The sequence below is a fragment of the Centrocercus urophasianus genome, unplaced genomic scaffold (assembly GCF_019232065.1).
Source record: "Centrocercus urophasianus isolate 14NV4802_14NV808 unplaced genomic scaffold, USGS_Curo_1.0 seq_22, whole genome shotgun sequence".
Taxonomy (NCBI): domain Eukaryota; kingdom Metazoa; phylum Chordata; class Aves; order Galliformes; family Phasianidae; genus Centrocercus; species Centrocercus urophasianus.
In genome coordinates this window covers 8,815,057-8,839,747 of record NW_024884778.1, presented here as the reverse complement: position 1 = coordinate 8,839,747, position 24,691 = coordinate 8,815,057, and the positions used below count along the sequence as shown (strand labels likewise).

Below are 24,691 nucleotides of genomic sequence, written 5' to 3'. Positions count from 1 at the left end.
CACTCAGCGCTGCTGTCATTAAAGCAACGTAGATTTTACAAGGCCATACTACTATGCTTTATGGTTCTGAAATTAAAAATAATCTCAAGAACTTTATGAGTACTTTGCCATCATAGACAATGCCAGCTGCCAGCCAGCCAGCTACCCGCATTGAAAGGACAGGTCAATAAATAGCGTTTAACCGAAGATATCCATCTGCTTTGTGGCACAATTAATTCCAATTTAATTTAGGGGTTTGAGTATTTGGTTTCTGAAACCCAATGCTGTTTTTATTGCGGGAGATTTATGTAGTGTCCTCATCACTCCTGCTTTGTAAGGCTAACTCTGCAGAGATATAATTGACCACACTGATGCATTAACCTCTTCATGTTGAACAACACGTGTCCTTCTCAGCCTGGCTGGACATATAGTACAGCCTGACATTTCAGTTCATTTGAATTAATGTTCTGTACAAATCACATGCTTGCTTGAGCAGCAATAAAAGGGGGTTAAGCAAATCTGGCTTTGTATCAGGGACTTACCTCTTGGTATCACATGCTTCAGGTCTTACTTCTGAAGATTTTATTTTAAAGCCCCAAACCTTAAAGGCTTACACACACATTAATGCATAAAGGATAATTGTTATGGGATAATTATGGTTGAACAAAACCTCTGATTGTCTGGTGCTGGCCAAGTGTTGATAAATATTGGGTAATCAGACTTTTTTCGTCCAAATCCCAAGAAAGACCATCACATGCTAATGGCATGTAATCTTGAGGGGAGCAACACAAAAACGAGGTAAATCGAGGGCAGCTATCTCTGCCTTTGGGGGTAAATGGAGAATTTTAACAGTTGTTTCATGTTCTCCCTTGTAAGAGCTTTCTGGTACGTACTGCTTCAGCGTTAGCTATTCATGTCTGTCAGGGTGCTTCGCCTTTCCTGGTATGTAAGTTCTGGCTGCATTCACTTAATTAATGAGCTGGAATATCCTTCAAAGATTGCATAACTCTCCTTGTTTTGTTTTTGTTTATGTTCTAAAGCCAGTTGCTGCTCCTGTTACATTTCCATGCTGTACATCACTAGACGATTCAAGAGTATGAACAAAGTTCAGGGATTCATGGTTGCAAAGAACTCCGCCCCAGCCTGTTGCCCCAGTGAAATAATATTAAAGACAGTTAATGACAGCATCATGACTATAAATTATAATTAGCAACAAATTCATGCATACATAGTATGAAATGAGTTGAGTGAGTGAGGTGAGTGAGCTTGGCTCAGCCTCTGCAACAGTGGGTTGTGTAACAAAACTGAAGAGGTATGGGCATAGTGTGGATCCTGCTGCCTCCTGAAGTTGAATTTTCAGGACATTACAAATCCAGGTTGAGTGCTTTTTCTGCAAAAAATGTTGGTTTAGGTTTCATGAAACAGTTTTAACTCTGAGACCCCACTGGTAATTCTGGGTGGATTCTTTAAGGTATTGAGCTTTCGTGAGACCAGAGAATTCAAGATAGAGAAAGGCAGCACATCACTTTGTGTGCTTGCTGCCAGGCCACAGAGAAATAACATAGCTGGCTCTCAGTGACCCGTGGGGTACCTTCCAGGAGAGCTGGGCAGGGCTGCTGGGGCATATTCTGGGTGAGACAGCCATTCACTTCTAGTTCCCCTAATAAAAAGCAATGAAATCTTAGCTGAATGCATTCATAGATATCCTTATCCTGAAATGTGTTTGCAGTTAATTACTCATTGCTTCCTGAGAGCTAGCTCTATAGGCTGCCTTTTACATTTCATATGAACTGCCTGTAAATTGGAAAATTGGCATCTATTTCTTAAAAAGCCATGAGAGGTTGCAGCAGAAATTTGTCTTATAAATGTGATTTCTTCTTTTGTGTATTCACAGTGAGTTTTCCTTGATTTCTTTACTCTCAGGTGAACCAGGACTGCAACTCTGCCAGACATTCATTACTAAGGGATTTTTCATAACTGTTGAATAGCTGTGCTGATTAGGGCAGACTTACCCTGTCTGGTGCCATTAGTCCTTTCCCATAGCAAAATGCACACACGTTCAGGGAGAATGAAGTGTTTGATGTGAGAACACATTCACACAGGTAATCCAAGTGAATTTGGCGAACAGAGTCACAAAAACAGATGGATGAAGGTTTGAGTCCTATTAAGCTGGTCAGTTCAGGTTTTTTTCCAAAAACTTAATTGCAAATTTTCCATCAGTGACTTCATTCATTATTTTTTCCTTTCTAGTTGAAACATACAAACAAAAAATGTTTAATTAATTCAAGGAAAAAACTGGCCCTGGCCCTAATCCTTAAGATCCATCTTAAAACAGGAATCTCTTTTTATTTATTAACCTAAGTAACAGAATACAGTTCAGCAAATAGTTTGTGCTGGTTCAGGGTATGGAAGTGGTCACTGAGTGCAGGCAAGACAGTGCTTGTGTGCAGGGCCATGGGGGGTAATGGAAAGAAGAAAATGGGTGTAGAATAGTAAGAAATGTCTGTGATGGAGCTAGGAGGTAGGCAGTGCTGGGGTGACTTTATCTTAACACCTTCAAGACAGCAAATGCAAAAGCCACACTGATTTCAAAATAGTTTCTTACCTCATACTGAGGTAATTGTGGGCTGCTAAAAGAGCTTAAAGTGAAATGCTGTGCAACATATTAAGCAAAAGAGTGCCACAAAGCTAGGGGAGATCTAGGCATGCAGAGCTTAGTTTCGTTTGCTTAAGCTGTTCTGAATTAGCAGGCAGAAGGCTGAGAGCTACCCATGCATGTGCTGCCCCAAGCGCCATCCTGTACTTGCAGACATCACAGCAAGACTCAGTATCACTCTGCTCATGCATCTTTCTTTTGTTCTGATTCCTTTCATACACTCAGGCGCAATGTACTGAGCTTGTCCTCAGGGATTGAAGATATTGGTATTATCAAGTGGGATCTGGCACTATGTCTCCTCCTCGTCTGGGTGATATGCTTCTTCTGCATTTGGAAAGGAGTCAAATCCACTGGGAAAGTAAGTGCTCATTCACCCTTTTTATAATCACTGTAGTTAGTAGACGGCAAGGATACGAAGTAATGTTCTTCTTAATTATGCTCATAATTTCTTTGCAAATAGTTGTATTTTTGCACTGAATAAAGCAGGGACTTGGATTCAGCTGCCACTGGAAAGCCGGTGCCCAAAATGCCTGAGTCAAGTAGCCATTCCTGGATTGGCATCAAGAAGCAGACAATGGCATGTTTTACTTCTCTGAGGACAAGCATCCTACTGATGCACGTAATGAGCTTGGAGAGTCTTAGGCTTACGATGCACAGAGCTCTGCACTCCCTGCCCGTGCTCTCGCACCAGCCAAGTTCATTCTCAGTGTAATGGAGTGGATGTTAACATAGCTGTGGTAGGGATGTTTTAAGCCAGTGGAAAATGCTGGATGTGTAGCATTTTTGAAATGCTGCTTGCTTACTTAAGAGCTCTGTGTAGACAGAGAAGACTAAACTTAGGTGCTTGTTTACAGGCACTGTCCTTAACAGAGATCCTGGATATTCTTTTGATTTAGGCTTACTATGCGCACTTTGGAGTCATGTTTTTCTTTAAAGATTAACAGTTACATCACCCCTGCACCTCATCCTACTCTAGTGCAAGAAACAAATTATAGCATTCTTGGCCAATCACTAAACAATTTGAAGCATGATGTTATCCCCTTGCATACAGTAGTGCTTTTAATCCTAGTTCCCTGAGAAAATGCTGTTGAAGCCATGTCTCTCTCCTAACTTTCAAACCTGTTGGTTGAGTCAGTTTTTTGGGTAAATTAACAGAGATAGGGACGTCTCAGGATGTGAAGCTCCACACGTTTCTAGTCAGCTGGGTGGAAGGGAGCGATTGGTTATGTCCTAGCTGAGAAGAAGCTAGAGCGTGAACTCACCTTTTGTTAGACCTTAGGGAAGTTGAGAGTGGAGAGCAAATGAGAGCTCCTCAACTGCAGAAAACACATGATTTTGCAGTTTTATCTCCTTTTATGTTGCAGAATCAACAGGGAGACAAAATTCTCTACGAAGCTGGTCCTTATTAGTTCCACTGTTGACTAAACTGCTTGTTTTATTGTCGTTTCTGTGTTGCTTTCTGTGATTTTTATCACGGAGCCTCATTAAAATCATGCTGGTGCCTCGTTCTGGATTCCTGCCAGTTCTGTCCACACCTCTAAAGTACATGTTGACAAAAATGTTTGCTTCTCTGTTCCTGCTGATTGATGTGACCCAGTGAGATGATGGTGTAAATTTAACAGTAAAGGAGAGCACAATAAACCTCCCATAGAAGAAGAGTGGAAGCACACGTTGCTCAGTACTTTTTGTGAGCCTGGTTTCTTCTTGGTAAAGGTTAAGATGGCTCTGAGGGATTTTCCACGTTCCCTATGGCACATTGTTTCACATCCCTGTGAATTTAACAGGTTGAAAACAGGTCTGTTAAAATGAGCTATTGGCAGGTTTTACTTCGAGTAAACCCAGCAAAATTTTCCTCTTACAAGACAAAGTTGGCAGTAGGAATTCACTGCCTCCTTTCCACAGTGCCTGAGCTCATGGGGGTGTGGAGCCAAAGCCCAGCAAAGCCATTGGAAAGTCTCTGGTTGACTCCATTAACTTTGGGGTCAAACAAAAGTAAACCGTAAACTCTAATGGAGCACTTGAATTATTTGAGAAGTCTAGTTTACTTTAGCAGATCACTGTTTATAGCACTTCCCTGGGTTCCAGTGTGTTAATGGCTCTTTGGAGAGTAGGGGGAAATAATTTAAATCCCGTAGTAGCATGTTGGACAAATAAACACTAAATTATGGGGAAAAATAATAGTTATGTTTGATCTCTAAAATTCCTTCAGTGTTAGAAGAGAATCCTTACCTGGAGGGCAAAGGCCACTTCGTAAGTGCTGTGTGTTCAGCTCTTGTGAACACATATGGGGAGGTTTTTCTGGTAAGAAAACTTTAATTTATCATAGGCCTGGATCACATTAAAAATTAGAAAGCAAAGAAAACCACCTATAATCCATCAGCTTTGGTGGAAGTGGGCTAATGTGTAAGGCATATTATTTGTCAGGGGCAAATACACAGAGATTTCGAAAGAGGGATTTTAAAAAGGCCTGTGTGAAAAGGTTTCCTTTTGTTTTACAAAACCAGTCTGTCACCATTGAATTACTATGGCCATGGAGGCTTTGAGTTCTCCTGGTTACTCTCAGAGGACACACTTAAAAAGAAAAATGGTGCATCCCAGGAGCTTTGCTGGAGCTAAACAAATTGTGGAAAACAAAAATATGTTTTAAATCAAGTCAGCAAACTGCAATTACCTGGGGGGATCATCTGACTATGAAAAAAGACCTTTCATGGACTGTAGTGGCTCTTCACTGTAACACAGCAGTTATATGAAAAATGAGAGAAAACACTGGTGAGCAAAGAAAACAAGATGTTAGAGGTCAAAAAGTGTGGGTCTAAAGATAGAACTGTCCAAATGCGTGCTAAATTAACCCTCGTGCTGGGGATTAAAGCAAAGGGCTCTTTCATCAAATGAGCAGAAAGATAAGAAGCAGGCTGTTATTTAAAAAGAGTAGGAATGGAAGTTAAAGATAATGAAGACATTCTCAAAACTGGGTGAATGGAACCTTAGTTTACAATAATGGTGTTGCTGAGTAAGCAGCAAGGGCAAAAAAAAGTTATGGGGCTGGAAATTACCACTGTTGAGGCTGATGGCAATCTAAATGTCTTAATGTCTTCAAGTTGAAGGGAAGGGAGATGCAGGAGCATGGACCAACTTATCTTCATCCAAATAAAGTGCTCCTTGGAATTGCCTGTAGGAGTGGTGTGAGGTTGCACGGCAAACAGGGCTAGCAGCAGAGTCACACAACTGAAGAAAACCAGAAACAGTCCCTGCATTGAATTCCTGTTGATGGAGGTGTAGCATCAAGCGCCACAGACTGACCGTGTGATTTCTTTGTATTCCCAGGTGGTGTACATCACTGCCACGTTCCCATTCATCATGCTCCTTGTTCTGCTCATCCGTGGTGTGACCCTGCCTGGAGCTGCAGAAGGCATCAAGTTTTATCTTTACCCTGATATCTCACGGTTAGCTGACCCACAGGTATGGAACCAGGAGTGGGGAGCGGGATGATTTCCTGCACAGAGAGGGATGGTGGAGGGTGATGGTGGTGATGTAATGGCAATAGATTTTTTCCACAGTCTTTTGAGGTCCAAATATAACATGAACATTAATGCTGGGTTGTATTTTCCAGAGATCTGCTTGAGAAGGTCACTTGTTATATGTGTTAATGCATCTTTCCATATGTATGTATGAGTGTGTGTGCATGTGTGTTTTTCTTTTTGTGTCAAAGGACTCTGAGGCTGTAAATTCTGTCCTGTTATTCAATCTCAGCTTTCTTGTTGGTAAGGTAAGGGAGATGCATTTTTTTAATGAGCGTAGTCTAGTTTCAAAGGAGAGAAACGTGAGCTTCACAGATGGAGCAACAAACAGCAACTGTGAGTACCAGTGTCACCTCAGTACCTACTGCTCTGAAGGAGGAGATTGGGAAAGTAATACGATAAGGTGGAGGAAAATGCTTTCTGAGGGGCAGAGAAAATAGTTTGCCTTGGTGAGTGGCAGCTAGACTTACTCCATTTTTGTAGGCTATGAGGGTAAGGAGTCTCAGAAGGGGCAAGTATGGAGACATTTCAGCACACCAGCCTATAGGAATCATGTGAGAAATGCAAAAAAAACCCACCCAAAAGTACAACCAAAGCAATACGCTTGTTCCTAACCAAAAATAGGAAACTAGGAATCCTTGAAAATAATGAAGTGATTGTCACAGTGAGATAGAATAATGTCTTTCCTTGCTATTTCTTCCTACTGAGTATTTGGTTAAAATAAAACTCCACTGGTAGGTAAATAACTGAAGTAGAAAAAGTGCAATTGAAAGAAACGCTGTGGAAATTTGTTTCATTCTTTAGTCATGCCCTCTATGTAAGATACCTTGTTTATAGGAGACATTATATTTTATGAATGCATCATCTTTTATGGGACTCCATCATTTTTATGATCTACTATTAGCCCTAAACCCAGACTATTAGCTGATAATGTAAAAGAGATTTGTGTGAGCTGGCAGGTCCCCTCCCTCAGTCTAGCACAAGCATCATCTCCAAGGACATACCACCTATCAAGAGGATTCTGGAAAGCAGTGGTGGGAGGGAGAAAATAATGGTTGCAGTCTTGATTCTCACTTATTCTGTTTCTGTGGTGGTTTCTACTGATGCTAGCAGGCTTGCATTTGCAGAAAGAAGTGAACAGATGTAATTCAGTGGATGCATTTTGATGTCTATGTCTTTACTAAGCTAGTTCATATTGTAATGTTATTTAATTCTGTACATGTTTTTAAAGTATAATCAGAAGAAAGAATCATGAGACCGAGGTCAGATACGCATCTTACACAGTGCATTGTACTTTGCTTGTTCTTCCCCCACCCCTGTGGCTTTTTATCTTGCATTTAAACAGTTACAAAAACAGCTAGAAAATTAAGAAAATAAACAAAGTAAAAGAAAGTGTTTCTCAAGCTTTTCACATCCTCAGTTTAGTCACTGTCAGCTGATTCTAATTGAAATGACTTAAAACAGAAATGAGCAGTTTTATAAATACTTCTGCATTTCCTATTGCTCTGAAGCACAGTTATTGTTGCACCAACAGGAAGGATCAGCTGAATGACTAAGAGGCCAGAAATATTAAGCCTCTCTGGGGAAGGAATATTGGAACTGTTGAAGAGTTGATGTTCTTGTGGGTTATGATGCTAACAATTCTCTTTTCCCTTCAAAAGCCAAGTTTGCAAATGTGATGTTTTCTTCCCCACCCTCCCTGATCCCATAGCTATCACCCTCATTGGAATCAATTATTTTGTTGATACTGTATAGTTTGAACTGTGTGTTTGTGCTGAGGGTTGCAATGAAGCAGTGCTGTTAATAACAGTCTTTCTGTCTTTCCCTTTAGGTCTGGATAGATGCAGGGACACAAATCTTCTTCTCATATGCAATCTGCTTAGGAGCAATGACTTCCCTGGGGAGCTACAACAAGTACAAATACAACTGCTATAGGCAAGTTTCCATCTAAGGGGGTTTAGTGTTTTAGCTAAATGATGTAAATAAAGTAGGGACAATGGGTTAATTTTTTTTTAATTAACTTGCTCCATGACATATGTGTGACTTAGGGACTGTTTGCTGCTGGGATGCCTGAACAGTGGTACCAGTTTTGTGTCTGGCTTCGCAATTTTTTCCGTCCTGGGCTTCATGGCACAAGAGCAAGGGGTGAACATTGCTGATGTGGCAGAGTCAGGTACGATGGTATTGGTGGCAGTGGTGGTGGGCACTGCCGCCTAGCGTGTGAGCAAAGTTCTGCAGACTCAATCAGCTAACATCTAAGCAATAAAAACAGAACAAGATTTCCCATAATCTCCAGAACAATAAGCACACTGTTGATTTGGGCTTTCATCGAGGGCAGTGATGGTTAGTGGGGTTGTATTAATTACTCTCTTGATTAACAGAGCAGTGAATATATTTCCTAGAATGTTCTAATCCGTTTGAGTTGAGATGAGAGGTATGATAGCCATGCCATTATCTAGGGCCCAGAATGTTCATTGACTCAAAAATGTATTCCATCTTTCTTTTCAGACTACCTTTATTTTCATTCAAATGCAAATAGCCAGTACTGATGCATTTTTCATAGCTTACTTTTGCTTGCTCACAGCAGTGGGAGTATTATCTTGGCCTTCAGAGGGGACATAGATGCATATATTCCTGAATCTCACTGAAAGGCAGAGAAATGGGAGAGCCTCCTTCTCCTGTGTTCTGTGGAACATGTCATCCACAGGAACTCCAGCTGTCACAGTCCTGCACTTGTCCTCTGTAGCTCCAGGATGAGGTTGATGTAACTGTGAGAAGTTCTTTCTGAAACTGGATGTACGCTTTTATTCTTCCATTATTTCAGAAGTGTTCTCCCCATTAATGTTCAGCCACGCACGTGCAGCTGAAGGAGGCTAAATCCTCCCAGCTTGTGACATTTGTGACAGATGATGTTTTTTCCCCGTGCATGTCTTGTCTGGGAGGGCAGGCGTAGCATTGTACTTACACACAGCACAGGCAGGTTAGATGGTTTCAACTCAAATATAATGAACAGCTGTGATGCAGACTTAAAGCTAATCGAATTCAAACAACAGTAATATCATTTGAGTGCACCTTTGACATTTCTTTCTCATTCTTTTTTTTTCTTTCAATTTTAATTCTCCTGCATAGTATTTGAAAGCTTTTCTCTGGAAGCATGCTCTTACGAAGAAAATTCAATATATCTCCTGATTGTATGACTCCAGGAGTTAAGTCTTTAAGAAAAAATATCTCAGTTGACAGAAGCTAATGAAAAACTAATGACATTGGTGGCACCACTGGATTCTTGGGTGGTTGCAATTGGCGAAGCTCTTGCGAGTGCAATTAGTTAACACTTTTGGCCACCATGCTTATTTTGATCCCGAGTTGATTGCTTTGTTTGAAAACAGGAAGCAAGGGAATAATCCTATTGAGTGAATCATAAACAGCACATTTTATTATTTCTTTTTTTAAGATCTAGATGGATCAGTTCCAAGAGTAGCATTTTGAAATGGTTGCTTTTTTTTTTTTCCTGGTCAATATTTATGCTAATTTTGATTAATTAAATCTCTGATAAACAGGCAGCAATGTTCCTGTTGCTTGGCATTTTTAAGAATCAAACAATTTCGTAGCAGCATTGCATTATTAACTAATTTTTTTTTAATGTTAAACTTAGTGTCTACCTAGTATTTTTCAAAGAAGATTGGTATGATAATCCCATCTTCATAGCTGAAACGACGAGGGCACTGATTGGCTTCTAAACTTTGCTTTTGGTCTCTTGATTATTTTTGTATTTATTCGTTAAGGTTTTCTAGTTCATTTCAGTTCAGCCCTAGTTGCTGGTGGCCGGGCATTGCAACCACCTCAGCAGTTCAGTGAGTTGTTCATCATCTCTGGCTGAACTTTGGCTAAATAGTAAGCCACGTTTTATATGATAGTAAGCATTACCAAGATTATCCAAACCACTTCCCATGGCCTTCTTTGCTGCCTTCCTCAGCAGTGGTCTGGTGTGGAGCTGCTGCAGACCAGTTAGTCCTGCTGGGACAAGCGTCCCAGGCCTTGGAGGAAGCCCCATCCCGGAGCTGGGGCTGACTTCTCAGAGCACAGACATTCAGCAGGTGGTTCAGCCTCTTTTTTGGGCGTTTTCTTTTTTGATTTCTCATGACACAAGGTCAGAACCACTCCCTTGGGTCAGAAAAAAAGGTGATCAGAGGCACTGCTGTTTGGCTCTAGCCCTGGGGAGAGGATACTGTCCACAGTGGCACTGCCTGCTGCTTGCCCTCATCTCTGCCCAGAGTGTTAAGTCCCCTGTGACCTGTGCATGACACTGTTTATCTCCTTGTTTGCCCTCCTGCCATCCAGGGAACATCAATAAATTTGTTAGCAGAAGAATCTCATGGCCACTTTTTTTTTTTTTTTTTTTTTTTAACCTGTGCCAAATTCAGCCTTGTAGCAGTGTTCCCAGCACACCTTGTCATCAGCAAGGAGTGGCTCCTGCTGGCTTCCACTGGCTTTAGTAGGCTTACACCAGAGTTAAATTAAACCCCCTTTGGCTTCCCAGTGAAATCAGACCTTTAATAAATAACGTCTGATTTTAAAGGGAGAAAGCAAAGCATTGTAGACACAAAAAATATCAAAGTGAGTCCAGTTTAAATTATACTGCATTTCTGTTTGACTGAAAGAAATACTTCACCACACATGCAATAACATAAAAGCTGCAAGAGGGATTAGGGCACTTGTTACTTGTCTGTAGTGCAGTACAGGGACACTTGTAATGGCCAAAGCATACAGAATTGCAGCAGGTTTTGAGGAGAGCAGTTTTACATCTGTCTCATAATTGCACAGATAACTGCAAATGCCATCTAGTAGCAGTTCTGCCTGAGGGAGGATCTCCTGTAGCCACTGAGTTGGGGGAAAAATAAAACTTTTCCTCCCCCCCCAATTTGATACATTCACCATTTTTTTGGTATCTTCTGTCATATAAAATCTTAGCAGTGTTTCATTTTAAATAAAATTAGTTGCTTGATTGTTGGCTAATTTGTATTTATTTCTGTTCAAATATTTTCTGTGACTTAAAGTTTTCTTTAGTTTGAAAAAAAAAAAGTCATCTTTTTTTACCTCTTTCTCTTGCTTTTTCCATCTCTCTTGTTGGAAAGGAAAAGTGGGAGGTAGGAAGAGCAGCCTTAGAGATTTTTCTGCACAGGTCAGAGATCAGAGTTCTGTCCCCACACTGCAGCGGTTAAAAAAACAAATCATTTTTACCTTTGAAAATTACTTAAATCTACTTCAAAATTGGGAAGTGTTAAATCTTCAAGGCTTCTTAAAGCTGAGCTAGGTATTTCTGGGTATTAATCTGTATTTAAATCTGCCCTCAAATTCAGTTTCTATGGCCAATTTGAGAGCTTGCTGTAAATGCCTGCTTCCCATTGTTCCTGTCTCCCACTTGGAGAGGGCTCCTTCTCTCTCAGTAGAAGCTCTCCCAAGCCATAGGTGAAAGCACACAGCTCCAGGCTGATCCTTTGCAGATCAGCACATGAGAGCACTGCCTGTATGCTCAGTGTGTGGGTGTGAGTGATCCACGGTGCAGCAAGAGCCAGGCTAGGAAAAAGCATTCAACAACAAGCCTTTAGTTTCCAGGGCAGAGAAACCAGGCTCTAGTCCCAACCCCCTGGTGACCCCAGACTGCATCAACCCATCCTATAGCTGTGGGTCATGTTGCTCATACTCAGTGTCACTATGGCAGGTCTGCCTAAGCTGGCCAGGTGACAGGACTCCTAACTGCAGAAGGCATTTGTTTCAGGGACCTCAGCTGATAGAACTAGGACTAGCCTGGTCAGTGCAGCAGTAAAGGTTTGCAGAAGCAAAGGAGCAGCCTGAGAGTGCAAACCCTGCTCTAGAAAAGCTGGTTTTGGAAGTTGTGTCTGGAGTGGGGCAGTGGTTGCTCTACTGAAGGCCCCTGGGAATTTTTCTAGCAGAATCCCTTCCCTGCATAAAAAAGAGTTTCATCATCATCACCTTCATCACGACCACGTGGGCTAGCTGTGAGGGTTCTGCCATTCCCCTGGGTCACCCCTTCTCCCCCCAGCCCCAAAACTGACCTGTGTCCCTGTGGGCAGGTGTAGGAACACCTCCATTACTGACATGTCTGAAACGGATGTTAAAGCTGGTGATCAGTTAGCAATGCCTCGGGGGTTGGCCTATGGTTTCTGCTTTAGTCATGCGTGCTTCGTTTTCAGATAAAAGAGCCAAACTGTTTCACTTCTGGTATTTCCAGCCGCGTTTGGATTTATCTGAACGGAACCAGGCATTCCTGCATTTGAGTGTGCTACCTTTACCACAGAGCTGGTACTTACTGTTTTTCTTCCCTTCCCCTCCCCCTTTCCTATTTTCTCTTTCTCTAGGTCCAGGCCTGGCCTTCATTGCCTACCCAAAAGCTGTGTCCATGATGCCACTGCCCACCTTTTGGGCAATCCTTTTTTTTATTATGCTTCTGTTGCTTGGACTGGATAGCCAGGTCAGTACGATGGGTAAGGGGTGCATGGCTTCTAGTGTCAGTGCTGACTGGGCAAAGCCAGTTATACTGGCATGAATTATAGAGGAGAATTTCTCTAATGCTGCCTATGAGGAATTCATCTGTGTTGCTTTTTGGTGCAGGGACTATGTGTGATAGGTCTGTGGCTGTTGACTGGTAGTCAACATGATGTTGCTTAGCAAGTCTTTGTCATCAGGAGCTGGCTGAGTGCAAGAGGGACTTACCCTTGCCTAAATATGAGTGCAGTCTGTCCCCAGAATACCAGCATTTTCACTATGTTCAGTATTTTCCTACTTTGGAGAAGAACTTCCTGAGTTTAGAAATTTAGAATCATTTTATTTGGGTGGGACCCTTAAAGACCATCTGGTCCAACCTCACTGCAGTGAACAGGGACACCTACAGCTCCATCAGATGCTCCAAGCCCATCCAGCCTGACTTTGGCTGTCTCCATGTACAGGGCACTACTATCTCTCTGGGCAGTCTGTGCCAGTGCCTCACTGCCCTTATCACAAGAAATTTCTTCCTTATATCCAAGAAGACTGCAATCTGTTCACAGAGTATTTCGTGCCTTTGCGATCACCTGCCGTTAGAATACACCACCATTGAAATGCTTTGTAAGAAATAATAGCTTCATGGAGTACTGACTTCAAAGGTTACTAAGAGTCAGAAAACCTCCTCTAACTGCAGTGTCATCACAAGGCACAAAAAGCACAGTATCACTGTATCCATAGTGGCTTCACAAACAGAGGGCAAAACTGCTCTCTTTTTCAGGTCTTCTGCTCAGAGGTGCCAAGCAGCTTGGGATCCTTCTGACTTTCACATCATGCACATCAGCATGCATTCAGTGTCTCTGAATGGTACAGAAAGCTTCCAGTGCACTCATTGCATTGCACGCACTGTTATTAGTTAGTGACCATGAAAAAATCAAAAAGCTTAGTCCATGAAGTTATGTTAACTTTTCTCACTGGTTGCTTATAGGAATGTTGAAGTAAATTTCACAAGGGAGCCTGTAAATCATTTCTAGATGGTTCACTCCAAGGAAATATATGTGGCAAAGGATTATACAGTAACTGCACATTCAAAATTGCTCAAGTTTTCAGGGCAACAGACGGCTTTCTGCACTCAAATGGAAAAGAACTGAGATTACAAAAACTTAATTGTTGAGGGTGAAATGTTTATTTGTCCTCTCTTGTATGAAGATAAATATTTAAATAGATTTTTAGCCAGTTGTTCTCTCTTACATTTTTGATACTCTGGCCCAAATTGCTATTTGTTTTAATCTTTGAACTCTAGTGAGCAACTTTTAATCACTGCAAAGTGAATTTACAAGTTCCCAGTGCTGTGGTTCAGCAAGCCTGTGCTTATGCAAATTGGAAGCTGTCTGGTAATTTTAAAAAGCTCTGCAGTGCGTAGAATGATTAAAACTAATTGGAGCACTTAATTTCTCTCCTCCACCCCTCTGGTTTGTTGGGTTTTTTTGGAGCGCAGTCAAGCAGGTTTCTGGAATGCCAGAGCAGGCTAAGATCAAATCAGACCAAAGGGTTGTGTTTAGGAGCAAAACCAGTTTTCATAAGTCACAACAAGACAGGAGGCTGCAAAATCTAGCAGAATTATTGCTGGACAACTGTGTTTTCAAAAAGATGTTTCAGCTCATGGTCAAAGAGGGAGAGTTGCTATAAGGCACTTCTCAGCTGTGTGAAAGGAAAGAGATACTGGGTAGGAAAAGATGTCTGTTCTTGACAGAATGCTAGTTCATAGACTCCCTGCAAGAAATGGTTGGTTTTAAAATAATGTACCCACTCAAAATGAAGATCCTTTCTACAGGGGCAGTCTTGGTTGTCCATAGTATCCCTGTGCCTTCAGTATTCTTCATGCTTTTGTACCTTGCCAGGTGAAAGTGCTGAATGATCTCTGTGGATTTTTTTATGAGCTCAGCAGTCACTGTTCTCAGTGGGTGAAATGCATCTGATTTCCAGTAAACTTTGAACTTTTATTCAAATTTGGTTACTTGGTTAACTCGGGTTACAAACCTTACGTGTGATTTTCAAATGGCAAGTCAGTACAAAAGCTGGTTAGACTTTAGCTAACCTGTTCAGGGCTTTGTTTTTGTTTTACCTGTGCAAACAGCTTACCAAGCCGTTGTATGGGAACTGTACCAAGATTTCCATCGTGATTGATGAAGTGCCCCAGAGCCTCAGCCAGAAGAACTCTGCTCACCAGTTCAGAAAATACAGGTTCAGGCAAGAGGGGCTGTTAGTTCATATCAAAGCCTGCTTTCCCTTGGCTAGATTTGCTGTAGCAAATTCAGGAGTAGAATTACATTCAACCACGGAATTAATCTAAATAGTACTTGTGAGGTTTTCTAGTACATAAAAAAAAACACCTGATTGGTACCCTCCTAACTTGGGCAGCTTGGGCTTTTAGAGGGTTTTCTCTGAGCCTCTCTACCAGCATGCCTTGCGTATTCATCTGGAGCAGCTACAACATAAAAGCCATAAGTGCCTTCCTGTCATCAAATTAAGTTCCTTTATCCTTGTGGCCTTCATTCACAAAGCCCCTTTAGTAGTTTGCAAGGATGCTAGGAAACAAATATCAATTCTGAAAGCTTATTCCAAACTGAAAACTTCCCCCAGCCTTTAACCTTTAGGTTACAGAGAAATACCTCATTTTCTGCAGCATTTTGCCACAGACTGAGATTGAAGCTTTGCTGTGGAGCATTTAATTATGAGCTAGGATGAAATGCATGGCGGATAACTTTCAAGTCACTTCTTTCTGTTGTTTCCCTCTTTAGTTTGTTGAAGTTGAAGGACAGATCACGTCATTAGTTGATCTGCACCCATCCTTCCTAAGGAAGGGTTACCGACGGGAAATCTTCATCGCTATAGTATGTTTCCTTAGCTATCTTCTGGGACTAACTATGGTGACTGAGGTATGTAACAGCATTGCTGGAAATTGCTTAAATTGCTTCTTTTTTTAAAAAAAAAAGCCATTTTGAGACCTATTTTAGCTGTGAATCAGAATTAGCCACTCAGAGAAATGGCACTCTAAATCTAGAGAGCTTCTTCCATCCCTAGATCTGAGGAACGGAGTAATGAATTCTGATTAATTTCATTCTGATCAGCATGAGTGTGACTATTAACAACAGGCTCCAAATGATGAAACACATGGAGAACCTTCAGTAGACCGAATTAAGAACACATTCAGTGCATGCAGGGGAAAAAAGACTTTATCTTAGTTCAACTGATTTGAATCAATTAAATATTCTTGAATTGATTCTGTTATAAATAATAATATGTTCCAACGTTGTTGTGTTATTTATCTTAAAAATAAAAGCTGAGCAGTATTTGTATCTGGAAGAGGACAGCTGTGGGAATTGAAATAGCACCTATAACAGAGATGCCTGACAAACTTCCTTTTTCAAGTACAATTTCAGGCACATGCAGTTCAGTGTAGTGAAAGGAGGAGTGGAGCAGAACAGTGTAAATAAATGGAGTTAGAAAGGAAAAGATTCCAGTGAAAAAAGTCCTTTCAGAGTGTAAGTGCAGACCCTCTCTGATGGCATTTTTAGTGCTTGTGATGCGTTCATGTTAAAGGACCTACTGCTTCTTCAGGTCACTTGTTCCTATAAATGACCATCCTAAAATACTTCTAAGAAGGAAAGACTTAAGTGTCTCAGTAGATTATACTAAGTGGCTTAATTCTGTTTGATTGTCATCTTGTTTAGGATGCTTCCTCTAGTAAACAAGCACATGCCCCAGGGAAGGCAGTGCCACTTTCTTGCTATTTCTGGTTGTTAGGCAGCAGTCACCAAGGTCTGCTGGCAGATTTTGCTGGGGCTGGGCTTGAAGTATTCAGATCTTTTTCCTGGTGGATCCTAATGCACTGTGTCTCTCTGTTACAGGGTGGCATGTATGTTTTTCAACTCTTTGACTACTATGCAGCTAGTGGTGTATGCCTTTTGTGGGTTGCATTCTTTGAATGTATTGCTGTAGCCTGGGTTTATGGTAAGTGAAAAACTTTCACCTGATGCTTTGGGATGAGTTACTGAGAGTGTTGACAGCCGAACGTTTAATCATCAGCCATCCCAGAATCACCCTCCCAGCAGCACAGACATGCCATTAATATAAATTTGCACTGGCCACTTAGAGACAAATGTGCACCTGGGATGAAGGTGTTCAGTGTTTTTCCACACGAAAATGAATGTTTTTTTCACCGCTAATTAATAAAGGCACAATTGAGCGTTTATATGTGTTATGTTTAGAGAGCAGAGTTGAAAGTCTGGCCAGCCATGAAAATTTGTGCTCATCTCTGAGAGTTTTGTTTCAAAGCAGCAATGTCTGCAAAGGCCAAGCCAGACAAATAGAAAACACAAAAAGAAAGCTGACAGAAAAGTATATTCTGTCCCCTTCTTTTTAGGTGATGCTGAGTACCAAAGTCTGAGAGCAGCCTTCATTGCTGCCTTGAGATTGTAGCTTGGGAATGATCAGTGTTTATTACTGGTTGTTTCCCTGATTCTTCATATACTCCATCTGCTTAAGAAAGCAGAATAAGCCAAGCTTTCTTTTTATGCCAGTCCAATTTCTGTAGAAGCAGGGTGTACCATTTGCTGTTGTGTTCTTCTCCCTGTGATCTCTCTGGCAAGTTCAGCGAGACTTAGGAGGGAGGAATATGATTATGACAGGGGCAGGAGGGATTAGCATTGCACTCCTGCATCTAAATAATGAGTGTGTGGGAGCAGAGACTCCCCCAGCCTTTGAGCTTCTGAGGGAGAAAATCTTCTTAAACTTCACAGCTGTGGTAATTTGGGCAATACATCTGACACCCTTGTTTTAAATACCCCCTGGGGGCCAAGAAAGGCAGCTGTAATTCTGCAGTTCTTACATGGCTTTTATTTGTTCAGTTCTGATCAAGATACTCACTGTCCAATACAGGCGCTGATAATATTTATGATGCCATTGAGGATATGATTGGATACAGACCTGGTCCCTGGATGAAATGGAGCTGGATTGTGATCACACCAGTTCTTTGTGTGGTGAGTCCTATTCCTAGGCTGATGGGGCAGCTTTAAGCCTCCTCTTATTTGCTTCTCTTTAAGTGAAGACTGTAGCATTGAGAGACCAATTTACAGAGCTGCTGGAGGCTTGGTATCTTTTCAGACATTGTCTGTTAATGTGACTGCCCACACAAATTGTGTATTATGTTTGTGACACACAAATGTAATGCACTCCAAAGAGCATTACTTTGAGTAATAGAACTACAAGGCCATTTTAACAAAAAGTCCCAAGGCAGGACTGCCAGTCTGAGGCAGACACTCAATGTAGATTATTTCATTTGCTGGGAAGGACATTCCAAGTAAGCTCCTTGTAATGTTTAGCAAGTGTTTGAGCTCAGAAAAGGACAGGTGATGTACTGCTGCTGTTCAGCACTATCGCTTAACACTCTATTACCAAGCAAAGGTTTACTTATGAGCAGATGTAGATGCTCTTGTAATAATTTAAATGGAAGAATAATGTCCCCATTCATTTAAAATATATATCTGCCAACTGTGCCTCTTGCTGCCTGTCTTCCTTAGGACCAATGATAGCATCAGAGCCATGCTGCTTTGAACCCTTTTTGAGACTCATTCTCCTTTCTTGCCGACAGGGGTGCTTTGTCTTTTCTTTGGCCAAGTACAAACCACTGACCTACAATAAGGTCTACACATACCCTGAGTGGGCAATCGGCCTGGGATGGGTTCTTGCCCTTTCCTCCATGATCTGCATCCCTATGGTGATGGTCATCCGCATCATACGGTCAGATGGGTCGCTCATTGAGGTAAGAGAAACCACCACCCCCTTAAAGTCAGAAACTGCCTTGCACATGGGAGAGTGAATTCAGAGTAGAGCTGCCTTTGGGGATCTCGGCAGGTTCTTTGCATTTGACTTCTGCTTTGAGCAATGTGTTTTAACATTAAAACATGTTCTTTGGAAAAGAGAAGTTGTTTGAGGTAGCTCTCACTTCTCCTTACTAAAAGAAGGAGGGGTACTTGTAGGGAAAATAGGCCACAACATGCTGTTGTTCCTCACCAGTTTGATAAGTTGGATTATAACATGAGCAAACACACGGCCTTTTTGCACAGTCTGTATAGAAGAGGAAGGGAGCTTTAAATTGCTCTGTTCTATGCAAAATGAGCACAGTTCTTGGAAAACTGCCACCTTGTCCAGGTAGGGCAAAGTTGGATGCCTCCCCTGCAGTGAATGCAGATAAGACTGTTAAAGATCACTTGTCCTTTTGGCAAACACAAAGGTTTCTGGCCTCAAACAAACACCAGGTGATTTTACTTGCCTCCCACTTCTGCAGTTTCCAGCTAGGAAAGCTGTTGCTTCCATGTGCAGACAAGCACTCAGTCCAAGGTGCTTCTCAGTGCTTGTCAGTGCCAGGTCTCTCTTCTCCTGCCCATGGGGAAAGGAAATACTATCCTAAAAATAAGTGAGAAAACAGAAATACCTGCATCGAACCCAGCTGTCTGAAAGCTCTCTTAGTTCCAGGGACATTTGGATCCAGGTATGGACTGTGGCTCTCAAGCATGGCTTTTGCTCTGGGGGACTGAACGCAAGTCAAACTTTCCTGACAGCATGCTTCACGTTTTAGGTTGCTTTAGGTTGTTGATGTTTGGTTTTTTTTTGTTGTTGTTTTTTTTGGTTGGTTGGTTTTAATTCTTAATGAGTCAAATCAAAACACTGGATCAGGATTTTTCTGATCTTTGGAAAATCTGGGTTCAGCGTCAGACTTGTCAGTGCAGATTCTCTCAGGTTCATATAGATGTACAGGCAAACTCTTTCCCTTCACATTTCAGCACCAGTTCTCCTGGTTTGTTTTTCTTCCTGTGGAAAGTTTTTAGAGATTGTGCAAACATAAAACTTAGCAGTTCTCTTCCTAAGGTTGTAGATTAGTTTTGTTTTTGCCTAATGAGATGGTCTTAAATGCAGCCCAGGGTATTCTTGGAGGAGAAAGTGGGACTCTTAGGAAAAAACCCAACAGAATAGAATAAGGAAGGAACGTTTCCCAGGGCACAAACACTTGAATTTGTTTTCCTCCCAGTGCTAATGGCCTTTTTCAGCTGTGGCCAGAACATTTTCATGTGTCTATTTTCTTGCCCACTTTGTCACCCCTGTCTATTGAAAGACAAGTCTAAAAGTAGCCAAAGCACTCTTCAAAGACCATGTTAGGAAAGAGAAGAGAGTAAACACTGCTCAGATGCCATTTCATTCTTGCTTTGTGAACTGAGATGTAGGAGGGAAGTTGCCACTTGGCAATGAAAGGCGGCCTAAAAAGCAGAGTTGTTTCTAAATGAGGAAGGAGAAGAGGCGTAACTTGAGCAGCAGCTGCAGCACTGAAAGTCCAAAGTGTTGGATAAAGCTGTGAGTGCCCTCTGACATGCCTGCCTCGAGTCAGGCTCCACTGAGCAAACCTCCTCCATGGTACTACTGCACAGCCCTTGCAGAGCCCTGCACATCTGACAGCCCTGTGGTTGAATTGCCACCTCCTCCGTTCTGCACAGGAAGACCAGTGGACTGTGTGGTCTCTCAACCTTTGCTTTTTTTTTTTCCCCTTTCTTTCAGAGGATAAAAGCAGTGGCTGCCCCCAAGGAAGTGAATCGGTGGTCCAAAGAAACAGAGAGTGGCACTCCCTTCTGCCCCAATGGAACTTCGAATGGCGGATTGATCAAGCCAACTCATATCATTGTGGAAACCATGATGTGAGCTCTCTCTGTGAGAGGATAAACCTGCTTTAACTGCCGTTTACTAACCATAGATTCTCATAGGACCAGGTTTACAGAGCTTTATATTTGCACTAGGATTTATTTTTATTTCTCACAGAGAAAGTTATTTTTTGTGTGTGCTTTTTTTTTTTTTTTAATATTTTGTAAGGTAATCACAGCAGATGTCTCTCTGTAGAGGGAGAGCATTCATATCAGACTAGACATATTACAGGAATTTACTATTACTGTTTTTTTAAATATATATATATCTTTATCTCTTAAACGTTATACACCTTACCACTTGAATTGATTGTCTTGCCAGCAATATATTCAAGTCTCAGAAAGCAATTTTAGGTGCTGGTGTGGTTGGGAGCAGGGTAACCTACAGAACACACAAAAGGCGCTCTGTTGAGAGATATGAGAAGAAAACAACAACAACAACAAAACAAAACACAAAGATGCTGTTTCAAGAGAATTTTCAAAGGTGTAGTATTTCCACCCTCTGGTTCGATTGTGGTAAACGACAGGCTTCAGGGTCACAAGAGGGAAAAGGGTGCAGTTGTGTTTAGCACAGGCCCTGAATAGAGATAGCAGCGGGCAGCTGGAGCAGGGTGTTTGAGTGGGCAGAGGAGCTGGGTGTGAAGAGCCTCACAGCCCTTCCTGCAGGCGCAGAGCTGGGATCCATGCACACAAACAAGAGGAGGGCTTGAGGAAGGTGTTTCCAGGACTTGGCACAGCTCACTCTTTTATTATTATTATTTTTTGTTTAGGTGAAGTGCCTGCTGCTTGTGTGTGATCAGGCGGGTTGAGCACCTGCTCTTTAGAGTTCCAGCAAAGACTTTAGCAGAGATTCACTGGGATAAGCTTGAATTCTGCAGCCTGACCCCAAGCAGCACAGAGCAGCACCTGTGATCCTGGTGCTTCAGGTGTTTGCCCACTCACTCATTTGCATGTTAACTATTGGACTTTGTTTGGGGCAGAAAAATAATTTTAAAAAAACCACCAATCCTTTGTGGACTCTGACTGTCCAAAGGTGGGCACAGTGCAGGTCATCCCCAACACCAGGAACAGAGCCACTCACCTACACCTGGCGTAAGCACTGTTTATAGCCTTGTTAATAATAATAGTGAGGAAGATAATAACATCAGCCAGCAAACATGTACTTTTCATCCATGTATCTCGAGAATGCTTTGCTAGGTTTGGTAACCAGGATTCTCTTTATTTATGTATTTGGAGGAATTGGATTCTGTTGGGGGAACAGGCAGAAGGATTTGGTTTCTTAAAGCAGCAGTGGATCTGGTGTGTGCTAACTGCTGAGTCACAGCCTGAACCACTGATTGAGCACCTGGGAAAGGACAGGGTCAGCCCTGCGAGCACAGGTGAAGGCTATTGAGCTGTGTGACCAGAAGGGGTGGAACCTGGCTGCAGCTCTCTTAGACCCCATTTAAGGGCTGGCTGCCACTCTGGAAGGTTCTCTGGTTGGAGCTTCAGAGATGGGTGAGCACCTTTCCTTTTCCATTGTAACACCATTCCATCTATGCTGGTCCCTTTGCTGTTGCACTCCTGTATTGCTCTTCCGCTGTGTTGGTCTTTCTGATGTTGATCTTTCTGGGTTCTGCATCTGCTTGCCCACCATTAGGTTAGATTGCAGTTTCTTTTTGAGGGTGGCAGACATGTTTCTAAAGTCTATGGATATGTCTGCTAAAGAAACAGGACATAGGGGACTTTGAGTTAAAACAGAAGAAATGTAACACTGCAATATTTTGTATTTATTTGGTCCGAAGGAATTGTGTTCCATTCCAGGTTGACCTGAGGAATAAGGAAAACGCCACTGGGAGGAGTGTGGCAGTGGGGGTGCAGCAGCTTTGCTGGGTGCTACTTTGTGTGGGCCAGGGGGATGCTTCCATGGGGAGCTGCTCCCTGAAGACTGTCCAAGACATGGACAGAAGTCTTTTTTCTGTCTTAAACTTGAGCAGGTTGTGCTGGGAACAGATTCTCTGCCAAAACTCAGCTTTTTCTTGTGGGCATTCTATTTTTAAGGAAGGGGTTTTTCTTCTCATGATACCCCGATATTAGGCTATCCAAAGGTGTCTAGAGGAAATGACAACAGCAGAGCTTGTATCTGTTGATTTTGCTGTCAGCTTAGTCTGTCAGGGCAGATCTTGTCATTTCAACAGGAACATATCCAATTTGAAACATTCCTACTCAGAAGGTTTGATTTGTTTGTTCATGTCCCATGGACTAACTGGCTGCAGCAGCACACTTCTTGAATAACTTGTTGGTATTACTGTAAAAGAAAAAGGGTGATTTAAAGTTAAGAGATGGACCAAAAGCAAAAAAAGATTTTTTTTTTCTACTTTGAATTTGTACATATTTTTACATCACAGGGCTGAGTTGCAGCAACAAAACCAGCCATGTCAGCATTGCTTTTTGTTGTTTTTTTTTTTTTTTTCTGGTTGCTGTATTACAGCAGTTTAAAGGAAACTTTTCCACAGCTGGAGATGGCAAACTCTTTAATTTCAGCTGCAGGGCAGTGGCGACTGCCTTTCTGAAAGCAGGAATTCTATTGGGCCAGGAGGGTTCTGGCTGGAATTTGCCATCAGATGTGTGCAAAATAAGGAAACAGCTGTTTTTGTTTTTTCAATCTTTTAACCATCGAGGACAAGGAAATGTGATTGTAGATGACTCTTTCAGTGGGATTCAACATGGACCCTTGTTTTTGAGTTATGATTAGTGTCTGCAGTGCACAGGCATGCTTGCCTGGGTTAAGATTGAAGCATGAGGTTTGGGGGTGAGTTTAAATTAATGGTTTATGTGAGCGTAGATGAAACACTGATGCTTAATTTACATTTAATTTTCTTGATATGTTGCCATATGGCTGCGTATGAGATTTGTTTGCACATCAGATTTGTACTATAGAGATGAGACAAGCTTTAGGTAGGGGAAAAAATGGTTTGACTACATCAAAAACGTCTGGTGAGTTCAGTGAGCCATCTCCCACTTGTGGGGAGCATCTTTGTGCTGAAAACCAGAGGGCCAATACTACACCTTTTAAAAGTACAACAACCAGAGAACCAGAACCCAGCCCCATTTCGATGTGAACTTGTGCCATTCAAATCAGTTGCTTCCATGTACCATGTGAGAGAGTCTTGCACGTATGCAACAACCTCATCCAAGTGATCTCCAAGTACACTGCTCTGGCCCTGCTGTGCTTGTCAGCATGACTGCAAGGGAGGGCTGGGGCTCACAGAGAGCTAAGAAACGTTTCTGGAAAATAGTTCCCCTCTCCCCTCCAAAATGATTCTTTCTGTTTTAAAATGGGGTCTGAGTTCCAATGAGCACATGCACATTTTAAAGTGTTTTTTACCTGACGTTTTTTATCGGGTTTCTGAACTTTTCTTGTTGATATTGATAAATTTGCATTTTAATGTGATCCTCTGCCAAAATTATTAAAAAATGATTTTTAAGTCTGTGTTTCTACCTATTTATGATTGCAAATGCAAGTGATTTCTTGTTCCTGATTGTTTAAACATTTGTGACTTATTTTACCTGTTTTTTGTAAATGAGGAACTTTATACTGAGTTATCATGGCTAGTCATAAGTGAACTGGTTTGGATACTGTTAAAAATAAGTGTGGGTTTTGGCAAGAGATCTTCAGGATGAGAGCATTGAATGTAAAGACAGCAGAACAAAACAAAAGCACACCTTTCGTGTCCCACACACCTTTGTATTGCTCGGCTCCTGTGGGATTGGAAATGGCACATTTCCAGCAGCATTCCTTCCCAGCTGAGCTGAGATGGAAGATGGCAGAACTGCAAAGAAATTTGCACCACAAGATTCTCTGAGTTGTTCCTGATCTTTCTCAGTTTTCCAAACGTCTGTTGTAGTTCACCTGTGACTAGTTATGATCTTACTGAATGGGCATCTATTGTAAGGGACTTTACCAGTATTCTGTATTTTGGTATTTAAACAATATGATTTCATAAATAGAACTGGTTTTTATTACTATTATTGTTGTTGCTACTGTTGTCATTTACCTTTCCATCTATAGCTTTCCTTTTCATCTGGTCCAAACAGATCCATGCATTTAGAAAAGTCTTTTTTGAAGTGTGAGATAGTAGGTCCACCATGGATTTGTTCTTGTGTAGTAAATGGAAATATCAAAGTGTAGCAGCTGTATTTACCATCTTAAACAGTGCTGGTGTTCAACCTGCAGCAGCAATGCAGCTCAGGAGTGGAGAGTTAGGTGAAGTAGTCTTGGAGCAGCAAAGCTGATTTCCACTGTTGTT

General features: G+C 41.8%; 1 protein-coding gene across 10 annotated transcripts in view; it reads left to right on the top strand.

The window, feature by feature from the left end:
- The window catches only part of SLC6A6 (solute carrier family 6 member 6), a 53,167-nt gene extending 28,757 nt beyond the window's left edge, over positions 1–24,410 (top strand). For all 10 annotated transcript variants that reach the window (XM_042823651.1, XM_042823647.1, XM_042823653.1 and 7 more), the window contains 10 exons: positions 2,861–2,993; positions 5,960–6,094; positions 7,985–8,088; positions 8,202–8,326; positions 12,531–12,643; positions 15,453–15,590; positions 16,563–16,665; positions 17,593–17,693; positions 18,305–18,475; positions 20,263–24,410. In XM_042823651.1, coding sequence (XP_042679585.1) covers positions 2,861–2,993; positions 5,960–6,094; positions 7,985–8,088; positions 8,202–8,326; positions 12,531–12,643; positions 15,453–15,590; positions 16,563–16,665; positions 17,593–17,693; positions 18,305–18,475; positions 20,263–20,403 — 1,264 coding nt within the window. In that variant the 3' untranslated portion in view covers positions 20,404–24,410. The remainder of the gene's footprint in view (positions 1–2,860; positions 2,994–5,959; positions 6,095–7,984; positions 8,089–8,201; positions 8,327–12,530; positions 12,644–15,452; positions 15,591–16,562; positions 16,666–17,592; positions 17,694–18,304; positions 18,476–20,262) is intronic.
- The last annotated feature ends 281 nt before the right edge of the window (positions 24,411–24,691 follow it).